The sequence below is a fragment of the Myxine glutinosa genome, chromosome 13 (genome assembly GCF_964187855.1).
Source record: "Myxine glutinosa chromosome 13, kmMyxGlut1.1, whole genome shotgun sequence".
Lineage (NCBI taxonomy): Eukaryota > Metazoa > Chordata > Myxini > Myxiniformes > Myxinidae > Myxine > Myxine glutinosa.
The window spans coordinates 33,157,490-33,171,496 of NC_136273.1; the positions used below are offsets into that span (position 1 = coordinate 33,157,490).

General features: G+C 42.8%; 2 protein-coding genes across 6 annotated transcripts in view; one reads left to right on the forward strand and one right to left on the reverse strand.

The window, feature by feature from the left end:
- Window positions 1-14,007, forward strand: part of LOC144888650 (uncharacterized) — a 648,249-nt gene that overhangs the window by 515,049 nt on the left and 119,193 nt on the right. The window lies entirely within an intron of this gene.
- Window positions 1-14,007, reverse strand: part of LOC137438820 (outer dense fiber protein 2) — an 82,944-nt gene that overhangs the window by 21,592 nt on the left and 47,345 nt on the right. For all 5 annotated transcript variants that reach the window (XM_078767275.1, XM_078767273.1, XM_078767274.1 and 2 more), the window contains 4 exons: window positions 6,523-6,637; window positions 5,638-5,748; window positions 1,449-1,550; window positions 1,165-1,350 (listed from right to left, as the gene is read on the reverse strand). In XM_078767275.1, the coding sequence (XP_078623401.1) occupies window positions 1,165-1,350; window positions 1,449-1,550; window positions 5,638-5,748; window positions 6,523-6,637 (514 nt within the window). The remainder of the gene's footprint in view (window positions 1-1,164; window positions 1,351-1,448; window positions 1,551-5,637; window positions 5,749-6,522; window positions 6,638-14,007) is intronic.

Consider the following 14,007-nt stretch of genomic DNA (forward strand, 5'->3'; position numbering starts at 1 on the left):
AGAACTCCGCTGCCCGTCTACTCACCCATTCCCGGACCCGTGACCACATCACCACCGTCCTTAACAAGGTTCACTGGCTCCCCATCCCCCAGAGAATCCAGTACAAAATCCTCCTCTTGACCTACAAAGCCCTCCATAACCTGGCCCCATCCTACCTGACTGACCTCCTCTCCAGACACACTCCCACCCACAACCTCCGCTCTGCTGGTACCAACCTCCTGACCCCCCCCCCCCCCCCCCACCCCCATGCGGACCAAATTCAGATCCTGGGGGGACAGGGCCTTCTCCATCGCTGCTCCAACCCTCTGGAACTCACTACCTCACACCATCAGAGACTCCTCCTCACTCACCACATTCAAAACAATCACTCAAGACCCACCTGTTCAACACTGCATTCAACATTTAACCCACAGCATTTAACCCCCGACTATCTCTTCTCCTTCTCCTTCCTTTTGCTTTGATTATTTACCTGTTGATTTTTGTCTTTTTGCACTTGTTTTTTTGTACTCTGTCAAAGCGTCTTTGGGCTTCTTGAAAAGCGCTATATAAAATAAATGTATTATTATTATTATCTTTATTATTACAATGAGCCATGTTTCAATTTTTTTTCCATGGAGCAGTTTTGGAGATATAGAGGTACGTTTTTGGGGTTTTCCAAGATGGCGCCTGTACCATGTGACCTATGATGTCATAATTATCATTAAAATATTCTACAGGAGGAGGCACTCCTATGGCAAATTTTCGTGTCAATCGGACCAATGGTTGCCGAGAAAATGAATTGAAAAAATGCAGACACGCACGTATGCCACATGTACGCAACCGAATACCTAACCCTGATTTTCGCTTCGCGAGCGCAGGGTAATAAGGGGGAATAATGAAAGCTACTTTATTTAACAACATCCTGGCCAATTAAAGATCCTTGAGCGCATGCCTCACCTGATTGGGGTACGTAGCAATACACTGCCAACCATATTCGCTTGTAATAAGGCATCGAGGAATTACTTTACAAGATTTTCATTTATTTACAAAGTGAGCTTTTTCCACATTCTAGTTGAAGGCCCCAAACTCTTATCTATACTAAGATTGTAATTATTTCCCATCTCCCACCAAATGGAAATAAAATTCTGTCCACGGTGCAAACCATTTGCACATCGCATGGGTCACCTTGGCTTCGAGCTCAGCAATATTCTCGTTGAGATGTCCCAATCGTCTCTCGGCATTCAGCAGTTGCTTGGTGCTCTCCTGCAATTCCTGCTCTGATGGCCGCAGGTCTGGAAACTGTTCCTTACAAGTCATGCCTGAGCCGCTGCACCGATGCACGTACGCCAATGTACTGCAATGGCGCACAGTCTGCAAGATCATTAACGCAGGTGAAGAAATATCCACAGGGCCACAAACAAACGGAGAAATCACAGACGCTCGTCTGCATGCATGGGAAAAATAAGAACCTTTTCGGCTTCGGCAACCTGCTTCCGAAGGTGCTGGTTCTCCTTCTCGAGCTCTTCTATTTTAAGCCTGGACTCTTCAGCCTCTGTGCGAGTTTTAAAGACCTGCATCAATACAAACATTTTCTGAGACTTGCAAATGCACTGCACGGCCTTCGTCGGACATGCATCATTGTACAATTCACAAAATTAATTTGGCGAAGAATACTTTAAAATTTATCCTTGAAAAACAGTGGAATACCGAACCCCAAGACATCCAGACAGTTATTTCTATAGTTTGTCTGAAGGTAGACCTTTGCCAATTGTCCAGGGGTTTGAATATGGGAAAATGCGTTGTTCGAATAGTATATGTATTACTGATGTGATTTTACCTCATTTGCCGCTATATCTCTTTCTCTCAATCCACCATCGATCCGCTTCACCAAACCTCAATTCAACAATGCCTTCTTCACCCCATCGGTCCTTCCTTCAGCCCTGCGATCGGTTTATTCTCGTCCTTCGGTCCGTCTGTACATTCGATCCACTCATTCTTTTATTACGTCACATTCAATCCATGTTCATCAATCCCTCATTCTTTTATTCCCCCACAATTATCTAGCTGTTCATTCGCCCATCCGTCCCGTGCTCACCAACCTCTGTCGGAACCCATACAGGTGAACGAGTACCATACCATAGTAACAATTAATACTTCGGACCAGGCAAATTACATTCTTCCCTCCTTTCACTTCACATTCGTCACACGGAAACAACGCTTCTCAAATATGTACTGTACAGTCGAGCATTTGAGCACGTGAAAGGTGGAGTGAGGGTGCTGGTGAATGCCTCCACAGAGTGACGTGGGGATTTCCCACAGGTGGATCGTGGGACCAATGGGAAAAGGATGCTTGGGGCCAGGACGCTCGCATGTATTGTAATCCCTTCAAGCCACACCTGGTGTAGCGAGTATAAATCTTAGAATGGGGCATGCTTTGTTCATGGCTGTTGTGTGTTTGCCAGTCACGGGTCATAGCAACAGTACACTACACACTACAAAGTACACAATAAAACACTAGCAACAGTACCCAGCATTGCTGGGTAATGCCAGGTCCCTCCTCCAACCACACCCCTCCCTCTGGACCCCCACCCCACACAGTCTCATCCCTTCTCCCACTCCTTCCCCTACCTCCTCCCACCTCCTCACTCCGGACTCCCAACCCACCCTTTCCAATCCTTCCTCCCACCTCCTACAATCCCACTCCCTCCATCCAGACTCCTACCTCACCCCTTACCCTCCATCCAAACTCCCACACCACTCCTTCCCCTCCCTCCCCTTCCCCTGCCTCCTCCCATCCCACCATTCCCTCGCCCATCTCCCATCCTTTCCCCGCAACAGGTTGTGACTTGTCTGTTTTACAAGTTATGAATTGTGAGAATGTGACCGTTTTAAAAACCCTATTAAGGTGTATAGTGGTAAAAAAATGTTATCCCATAAAGTTTTGTCATAATTAACCTTGGGAGCTCAGAGAAGGCAGCCATTCCCAAGCATCTTGTAGAGTGCTCGCAAAGTGGCTTAAGCACTCAAGCAAGCACTCCAACTAAACAGTTCATAAGGAATGGCTGATCATGTGTTTGTAAGATATTGACCTGAAAGCAACACGTCACTGCGTCCAGCAGACAGAAAGTAACTGCGTTTGACATCCCAAAATGTGGCACGGCCATGCGAGGTATGTAAAATCGCTGATGATGACGCGCTCGCTGAATGATGACGCAGAATCGCTCGAGGTAGAATCGCTGAATCGCTAAAATAAAAAATAAAAATACGCCGCTGCATGATGATGTCATGACGTTTTTTTTTTTCATCCATCACACGGAAGCAAATGTGGGATATCACTTTGCTTGTAACAGTCATTGTGATGCCTCACAAATTCTGGTGAGCAAATATTGAGAAATAAGCGACCTGTATATACGGTGTATATATATATATATGTGTGTGCAGTGTCTGTGCATATTTATAATATCTGTGCAGGGTCTGTCACATCACTAAACTACTCCCTCAAACTTTTGTGAAATCGTACCACTTCCGGTCTCTGTACCTACCACTCCCATGTGCATGTCCTAAGGCATTTTTCTTTTAATTCTTTTTTGAAAAAAATAAATATTAAATCACCCCTGCCTGTTTGTTTGTCTGTCTGTCTGTCTGTCTGTGAACAGGATACCTAAAATGTTGTGTAGGATTAGGATAAAATTTGGTGGACAGGTTGGGTCTGTGACAAGGCCAAAATGATTGGATTTTGGTGAAGATCCTGATCCTGAAATTTTAAAGTGATTCTTCATGGCCATAAACGATAAAAATGAGAGATGGGGGCTAAAAACGATGTATAGCACGATATCTCAAAAGGTTGTGGACGGTTTCGGCTGAAACAAGGTGGACGAGTTGGTTCGGCGACAAGAACGCCGATTAGATTTTAGTTCAAGTACAAATCCCTCGACCAGACTTTCGTACTGGTGGTTTAGTTGCTGTGAATCGCTGCAGCTAATTTTATATGGAAGCAAGCTTCCCCTCTGCTTTAATCAGTGATGCCTACGGTGTAAATCAGCACTTCAATGGGACTGTCCACATGTTAAAAATATATTCATTCTTCGTACAAAACATTTTCTACTGTACCAAGATTCTTCAGCGATACATATGATAACCAAAATCCGGTGAACCAATATTTCAAATTATGGGATGTTGTCGCACACTGTTTAAGTTCCTCCGACCTAACAGTGGGATCCAAAACGTAAACGGTACAACCTGGCGAAGGTATGCACTCTACTGTGTGACTTTCTAGTCTTCATAATATAATGGAATTTTCTCAAGATTATTACATGGAGTATGTATGATATGTTGTGATCAATAAAATTTATTTCATAAACGAGATGAAATTCATAGAATACTTACCCTGCTGAGTCAACTTGGTGCGAGCCAACTCTTCTGTTTTTTAAGGTTTGTTTTTCTTTGATCCAATATGGCTGCCAGACCATGTGAGCGATGACATCATAAGTTTACATTCTCTTATATAAGTATTGCGTAGATCGCGCTCAACAAATTTCAAACTGATCAGACCAAGCGTTGGCCCTGGCAAATTATGACGTCATAATTACGGCACCAATGACATCATCATTAACAACACTTACTCCCCATATGGAGTACTTAACAATGAGCCACGTTTCTATTTTTTCCATGGAGCGGTTTTGGAGATATGGAGGTGCAACGTTTTTTGGTTTTTCCAAGATGGTGCCTTTACCACGTGACCTATGACATCATAATTATCATTAAAATATTCTACAGGAGGAGGCGCTCGTATGGTGAAAATTTCGTGTCCATCAGACCAAGAATTGCAGAGAAAATTTTTTTATACTCATTGAATCCAGCGTTGTACTTGTCGAGCTACGACGTCATAATGAAGGCACTGATGACATCATCAGTAACATATCTTATTCCTCATGGGGAGTACTTGACAATGAGCCATGTTCCAAATTTTTTTCCATTGAGCTATTTTGGAGATATAGAGGTGTGACGTTTTCCAAGATGGCGTCTGTACCACGTGACCTATGATGTCATAATTATGAATAAAAAACATTATATAGTACAGGCAGAGGCGCTCCTATGGTAAAATGTTGTGTCAATCGGACCAACGGTTGTCGAGAAAATGAATTTTAAAAATGCAGACATGCACGTACGCAAGCACCTGAATGCCTAACCCTGCTTTTCGCTTCGCGAGCGCAGGGTAATGACAAAAATTATAAAGTGCATTTCCAAGAATATGCTGCAGCACATTGCCCAACGAAGGTGGGTCGAGAAGGGTACTCCTACCCTGGGCGGGAGTGCCCACTAGTATATGTAATGCTCCACTAGGAGTCTTAGATTTCCATTTTAATGCAAGAGAGAATAAAATGGCAGGGGGGGAGGTTGGGATTCAGGGTGGGGAAGACAAAATCAATGTATTTATCATCAAATTATCTGACGGTCGGTCTACGTAGTCATTTTTGCCAAAACCATGCAAAAAAATTGTATTTCCCTTGCTTTTAACAACCACTGCTTTCGAACAACAACTACACGCATGTTGTGGGTTATCTGACTGGGTTCAAGCCCGTTCAAATCAACGAGTCAAAGAAAGTATAAAACCATGATGGGTGCACGAGAGAATCCAAGCTTGTACGTTGACCTGACCTGCATCTTGTAGCCCTCGACCAGATTCTCGTACTGGCGCATAGTCGCTGTGTACTGCTGCAGCTCATTTTGTGTGCAAGCAAGCTTCTCCTCTGCTTCAATCAGTGATGCCTACAGAGGAAAGCGGTGCTTCAATGTGACTGTCCGCATGTTAAAAATATATAAATGAACAGGATAATAAATAATTAATTGACATACATGGGAAAAATTACACACCTAGACCAGGTATCGAACCCAGGTCCTCTGGTGAACCGTAGCAACGCTCTTAGGGTCGCCCAGATTGCTCAGATGGCGGAGCACAAGTACGGTTCACCAGCACACCTGGGTTCAATACCCGGTCTGGGTGTGTAATTTTCCAACGTATGTCAATTGATTATTAAAAATCTATTTATTCTTGATACAAAACATTTTATACTGTACCACGATTCTTCAGCGACACATACGATAACCAAAATCCGGTAAACCAATATTTAATCAAATTATGGGACGTTGTCACCCACTGTTTAGGTTTTTTTTGTAAATGTTCCTTGACTGAAACAGGCGTTTAATAATTGGTCACAGAAATGGAATAAGAAAGTGGATTAATAAAACCTTGACTTGAAACCTAAAGAAATGGAAAGGTTGAAAACCTGTGAAGGAAAATGCTGGTTGCTTAGCTGCCACTGTTGTGTGAAGGGTAACTCATATGTCGTCTGGTTTGCAGGTTCGGTTGGGATCGCTCTAAAAGGGACTAAAGCTAAAGAGGGACAAATTTCCACGAATGGGCCGATTTTGAGCTGCAAATTACGGTCAAAGGAGACACAATCAGGGCCTTCCCCGAACGTCTTGAACCTGCTAATGGAGACGAGGTAGGGCACAGAACATGTGTGGTGCTACGTGTCATGCCTGCAAACTGTTGTTCTGTACAACGGACGACTCGTGCTCTTGGTCCGTCTTACGAAGTTTCTCTTGCAGTCTATTCCTCCCTGCTTTGGCTTCCTCCAAAAGGTTATGCACCTGTCTTGTGTGACAAAAATCATTGCACAACATTTCCATCGAAAGTATAAACATTCCGACGTTAAGCAAAAAATATAATAAAAAGGGTCTTCTGAGTGTGCAATTAAAGCCGGCCGCACACAAGTTAAAACTATAACGGCACTCAGTAGAGAGCATACCTCCACCTGGTTGGCCATATCACTCAATGGTGAAGAATTACTTTAAAAATTAAATAATCCTCATATCTGAATCCATATTCAGATCTTCACTGAAATTGAATCGATTCTTCCTTGTCACACACACAAACTGTTCACCAAGTTTCGTCCAAATCCATCCATAACCTTTTGAGATATCCCACAATGTAAAGTTTTTGGCCACATCTCCCAATGGTGAAGAATCACTGAAGAAATTAAATAACTCTCATATCCGAATTCATATTCAGATCTTCACCAACATCGAATCTATTTGTCCTTGTCAGACACCAAACCGGGCCACAAAGTTTAGTCCAAATCCATCCATAACTTTTTGAGATATCCTGCTGTGTATCGTTTTTGGCCCAATCTCCCAATGGTGAAGAATCACTTTAAAAATTCAAGTCGCCGGATCCGAATCTTCACCAAAATCTAATCATTTCGTTCTCGTTACATACGCTACATCTCTGCCAAATTTCGTCCAAATCCATCCACAACGTTTTGAGATATTTTGTTCACAAACAAACAAACAGACAGACAGATGAAAAATCGGTCAGAGACCGAGGACTTGCCGGAATTTACTTTTTTATCGGCCATTTAGGACAAATATGGTGGCTGAACCACCTGACCGATGACATCATCATTAACATATTTTATTCCCCACGGAGAGTTCTTTACAATGAGCCATGTCTCAATTTTTTCTGTTCAGCACTTTTGGAGATAGAGGTGCAACGTTTTTCGGATTTCCCAAGATGGCGGCCGAACCACGTGACCGATGACGTCATCATTAACAAATTTTATTCCCCATGGAGAGTTCTTTCCAATGAGCCATGTCTCAATTTTTTCTATTCAGCACCTTCGGAGATATGGAGGTGCAAAGTTTTTCGGATTTTCCAAGATGGCGGCAGAACCACGTGACTGATGACGTCATCATTAACATATTTTATTCCCCATGGAGAGTTCTTTACAATGAGCCATGTCTCAATTTTTTCTGTTCAGCACTTTTGGAGATATAGTGGTGCAAATCTTTGCCGTTTTTCCAAGATGGCGGCCGACCACGTGACATATGACGTCATCATTAACACATTTTATTCCCCATGGAGAGTTCTTCACAATGAGCCATGTCTCAATTTTTTCTGTTCAGTACTTTCTGAGATATAGCGGTGCAAATTTTTTCGGTTTTTCCAAGATGGCGGCCGAACCACGACACCGATGACGTCATCAATTGGGCACAGTCTATTCCAGGGCAAGACCAATATGTGTGCAAAGTTTGGCGATTCTCCGTGCAACGGTGTAGACGCAGTGCTGCAAACAGACAGACAGACAGACAAACAGACAAACAGACAAACAGACAGATGAAAAATCGGTCAGAGACCGAGGACTTGCCGGAATGTACTTTTTTATTGGCCATTGAGGACAAATATGGCGGCCGAACCACGTGACCGATGACGTCATCATTAACATATTTTATTCCCCATGGAGAGTTCTTTACAATGAGGCATGTCTCAATTTTTTCTATTCAGCACTTTTGGACACATAGAGGTGCTAAGTTTTTCGGTTTTTCCAAGATGGCGGCCGAACCACGTGACATATGACGTCATCATTAACAAATTTTATTCCCCATGGAGAGTTCTTTACAATGAGCCATGTCTCAATTTTTTCTGTTCAGCACTTTTGGAGATATAGTGGCGCAACGTTTTGCCGTTTTTCCAAGATGGCGACCGAACCACGTGACTGATGACGTCATCATTTACATATTTTATTCCCCATGGAGAGTTCTTTACAATGAGCCATGTCTCAATTTTTTCTGTTCAGTACTTTCGGAGATATAGAGGTGCAAAGTTTTTCGGTTTTTCCAAGATGGCGGCCGAACCACGTCACCGATGACGTCATCAATTGGGCACAGTCTATTCCAGGGCAAGACCAATATGTGTGCAAAGTTTGGCGATTCTACGTGCAACGGTGTAGACGCAGTGCTGCAAACAGACAGATAGACAGACAGACAAACAGACCGACAAACAGATGAAAAATCGGTCAGCGACCGAGGACTTGCCGGAATGTACTTTTTTATTGGCCATTTAGGACAAATATGGCAGCCGAACCACGTGACCAATGACGTCATGATGAACATATTTGATTCCCCATGGAGAGTTCTTTACAATGAGCCATGTCTCAATTTTTTCTATTCAGCACTTTCGGGGATATGGAGGTGCAAAGTTTTTCGTTTTTTCCAAGATGGCGGCCGAACCACGTGACCGATGACGTCATCATTAACATATTTTATTCCCCATGGAGAGTTGTTTGCAATGAGCCATGTCTCAATTTTTTCTATTCAGCACTTTTGGAGATATAGTGGTGCAAAGTTTTGCCGTTTTTCCAAGATGGCGGCCGACCACGTGACTGATGACGTCATCATTAACATATTTTATTCCCCATGGAGAGTTCTTTACAATGAGCCATGTCTCAATATTTTCTGTTCAGCACTTTTGGAGATATAGTGGTGCAAAGTTTTGCCGTTTTTCCAAGATGGCGGCCGACCACGTGACATATGACATCATCATTAACATATTTTATTCCCCATGGAGTTCTTTACATTGAGCCATGTCTCAATTTTTTCTGTTCAGCACTTTTGGAGATTTAGTGGTGCAAAGTTTTGCCGTTTTTCCAAGATGGCAGCCGACCACGTGACTGATGACGTCATCATTAACATATTTTATTCCCCATGGGGAGTTCTTTACAATGAGTCATGTCTCAATTTTTTCTGTTCAGCACTTTTGGAGATATGGAGGTGCTAAGTTTTTCGGTTTTTCCAAGATGGCGGCCGACCACGTGACTGATGACGTCATCATTAACATATTTTATTCCCCATGGAGAGTTCTTTACAATGAGCCATGTCTCAATTTTTTCTGTTCAGCACTTTTGGAGATATAGTGGTGCAAATTTTTGCCGTTTTTCCAAGATGGCGGCCGACCACGTGACATATGACGTCATCATTAACATATTTTATTCCCCATGAAGAGTTCTTTACAATGAGCCATATCTCAATATTTTCTGTTCAGCACTTTTGGAGATATAGTGGTGCAAAGTTTTGCCGTTTTTCCAAGATGGCGGCCGACCACGTGACATATGACATCATCATTAACATATTTTATTCCCCATGGAGAGTTCTTTACATTGAGCCATGTCTCAATTTTTTCTGTTCAGCACTTTTGGAGATTTAGTGGTGCAAAGTTTTGCCGTTTTTCCAAGATGGCAGCCGACCACGTGACTGATGACGTCATCATTAACATATTTTATTCCCCATGGAGAGTTCTTTACAATGAGCCATGTCTCAATTTTTTCTGTTCAGCAATTTTTGGAGATATAGTGGTGCAAATTTTTGCCGTTTTTCCAAGATGGCGGCCGACCACGTGACATATGACGTCATCATTAACATATTTTATTCCCCATGGAGAGTTCTTTACAATGAGCCATGTCTCAATTTTATCTGTACAGTACTTTCGGAGATATAGAGGTGCAAAGTTTTTCGGTTTTTCCAAGATGGCGGCCGAACACCGTCACCGATGACGTCATCAATTGGGCACAGTCTATTCCAGGGCAAGACCAATATGTTTGCAAAGTTTGGCGATTCTCCGTGCAACGGTGTAGACGCAGTGCTGCAAACAGACAGACAGACAAACAGACAGACAAACAGATGAAAAATCGGTCAGAGACCGAGGACTTGCCGGAATGTACTTTTTTATCGGCCATTTAGGACAAATATGGCGGCCGAACCACGTGTCCGATGACGTCAGCATTAACATATTTTATTCCCCATGGAGAGTTCTTTACAATGAGCCATACCTCAATTTTTTCTATTCAGGACTTTTGGAGATGTGGAGGTGCAGAGTTTTGCCGTTTTTCCAAGATGGCGGCCGACCACGTGACTGATGACATCATCATTAACATATTTTATTCCCCATGTGGAGTTCTTTACAATGAGCCATGTCTCAATTTTTTCTGTTCAGCACTTTTGGCGATATAGTGGTGCAAAGTTTTGCCGTTTTTCCAAGATGGCGGCCGACCACGTGACATATGACGTCATCATTAACATATTTTATTCCCCATGGAGAGTTCCTTACAATGAGCCATGTCTCAATTTTTTCTGTTCAGCACTTTTGGAGATATCGTGGCGCAACGTTTTGCCGTTTTTCCAAGATGGCGACCGAACCACGTGACTGATGACGTCATCATTTACATATTTTATTCCCCATGGAGAGTTCTTTACAATGAGCCATGTCTCAATTTTTTCTGTTCAGTACTTTCGGAGATATAGAGGTGCAACGTTTTTCGGTTTTTCCAAGATGGCGGCCGAACCACGTCACCGATGACATCAATTGGGCACAGTCTATTCCAGCGCAAGACCAATATGTGTGCAAAGTTTGGCGATTCTACGTGCAACGGTGTAGACGCAGTGCTGCAAACAGACAGACAGACAAACAGACAGACAGACAGACAGACAGACAGACAAAGGAAAAATCGGTCAGAGACCGAGGACTTGCCGGAATGTACTTTTTTATCGGCCATTTAGGACAAATATGGCGGCCGAACCACGTGACCGATATCATCCTTAACATATTTTATTCCCCATGGAGTGATGATGGAGATGTTCCCAGCGTGATGGAGAGTTCTTTACAATGAGCCATGCCTCAATTTTTTCTATTCAGGACTTTTGGAGATGTGGAGGTGCAGAGTTTTTCGGTTTTTCCAAGATGGCGGCCGAACCACGTGACCGATGACATCATCATTAACATATTTTATTCCCCATGGAGAGTTCTTTACAATGAGCCATGTCTCAATTTTTTCTATTCAGCACTTTCGGAGATATGGAGGTGCTAGGTTTTTCGGTTTTTCCAAGATGGCGGCCGACCACGTGACTGATGACGTCATCATTAACATATTTTATTCCCCATGGAGAGTTCTTTACAATGAGCCATGTCTCAATTGTTTCTGTTCAGCACTTTTGGAGATATAGTGGTGCAAAGTTTTGCCGTTTTTCCAAGATGGCGGCCGACCACGTGGCATATGACGTCATCATTAACATATTTTATTCCCCATGGAGAGTTCTTTACAATGAGCCATGTCTCAATTTTTTCTGTTCAGCACTTTTGGAGATATAGTGGCGCAACGTTTTGCCGTTTTTCCAAGATGGCGGCCGACCACGTGATATATGACGTCATCATTAACATATTTTATTCCCCATGGAGAGTTCTTTACAATGAGCCATGTCTCAATTTTGTCTGTTCAGTACTTTCGGAGATATAGAGGTGCAAAATTTTTCGGTTTTTCCAAGATGGCGGCCGAACCACGTCACCGATGACGTCATCAATTGGGCACAGTCTATTCCAGGGCAAGACCAATATGTGTGCAAAGTTTGGCGATTCTACGTGCAACGGTGTAGACGCAGTGCTGCAAACAGACAGACAGACAAACAGACAAACAAATGAACAGATCAACATACTTGCCGGAATTTTTTCCGGCAAGTAAAAATCGGTCAGAGACCGAGGACTTGCCGGAATTTACTTTTTTATCGGCCATTTAGGACAAATATGGCGGCCGAACCACGTGACCGATGATGTCATCATGAACATATTTCATTCCCCATGGAGAGTTCTTTACAATGAGTCACGTCTCAATTTTTTCTATTCAGCACTTTGGGAGATATGGAGGTGGTAGGTTTTTCGGTTTTTCCAAGATGGCGGCCGAACTACGTAACTGATGACGTCATCATTAGCATATTTTATTCCCCATCAAGAGTTCTTTACAATGAGCCATGTCTCAATTTTTTCTATTCAGTACTTTCAGAGATATGGAGGTGCAAAGTTTTTAGGTTTTTCCAAGATGGCGGCCGAACCACGTGACTGATGACGTCATCATTAACATATTGTATTCCCCATGGAGAGTTCTTTACAATGAGCCATGTCTCAATTTTTTCTGTTCAGCACTTTCGGAGATATAGAGTTGCAAACTTTTTCCAAGATGGCGGCCGAACCACGTGACCAATGACGTCATCACTAACATTTTATTCCCCATGGAGAGTTCTTTACAATGAGCTCAATTTTTTCTGTTCAGCACTTTTGGAGATATAGTGGTGCAAAATTTTGCCATTTTCCAAGATGGCGGCCGAACCACGTGACTGATGACGTCATCATTAACATTTTATTACCCATGGAGAGTTCTTTACAATGAGCCATGTCTCAATTTTTTCTGTTCAGCACTTTTGGAGATATAGCGGTGCAAAGTTTTGCCGTTTTTCCAAGATGGCGGCCGACCACGTGACATATGACATCATCATTAACATATTTAATTCCGCATGGCGAGTTCTTTACAATGAGCCATGTCTCAATTTTTTCTGTTCAGCACTTTTGGAGATTTCGTGGTGCAAAGTTTTGCCGTTTTTCCAAGATGGCGGCCGACCACGTGACTGATGATGTCATCATTAACATATTTTATTCCCCATGGAGAGTTCTTTACAATGAGCCATGTCTCAATTTTTTCTGTTCAGTACTTTCGGAGATATAGAAGTGCAAAGTTTTTCGGTTTTTCCAAGATGGCGGCCGAATCACGTCACCGATGACGTCATCAATTGGGCACAGTCTATTCCAGGGCAAGACCAATATGTGTGCAAAGTTTGGCGATTCTACGTGCAACAGTGTAGACGCAGTGCTGCAAACAGACAGACAGACAGACAGACAAACAGACAAATGAAAAATCGGTCAGAGACCGAGGACTTGCCGGAATGCCCTTTTTTATCGGTCATTTAGAACAAATATGGCGGCTGAACCACGTGATAGATGACGTCATCATTAACATATTATATTCCCCATGGAGAGTTCTTTACAATGAGCCATGTCTCAACTTTTTCTATTCAGCACTTTTGGAGATATGGAGGTGCTACGTTTTTCGGTTTTTCCAAGATGGCGGCCGAACCACGTGACCTCTGATGTCATCATTAACATATTTTATTCCCCATGGAGAGTTCTTTACAATGAGCCATGTCTCAATTTTTTATATTCAGCACTTTCAGAGATATGGAGGTGCAAAATTTTTCGGTTTTTCCAAGATGGCGGCCGAACCACGTGACATATGATGTCATCATTAACATATTTTATTCCCCATGGAGAGTTCTTTACAATGAGCCATGTTTCAATTTTTTCTGTTCAGC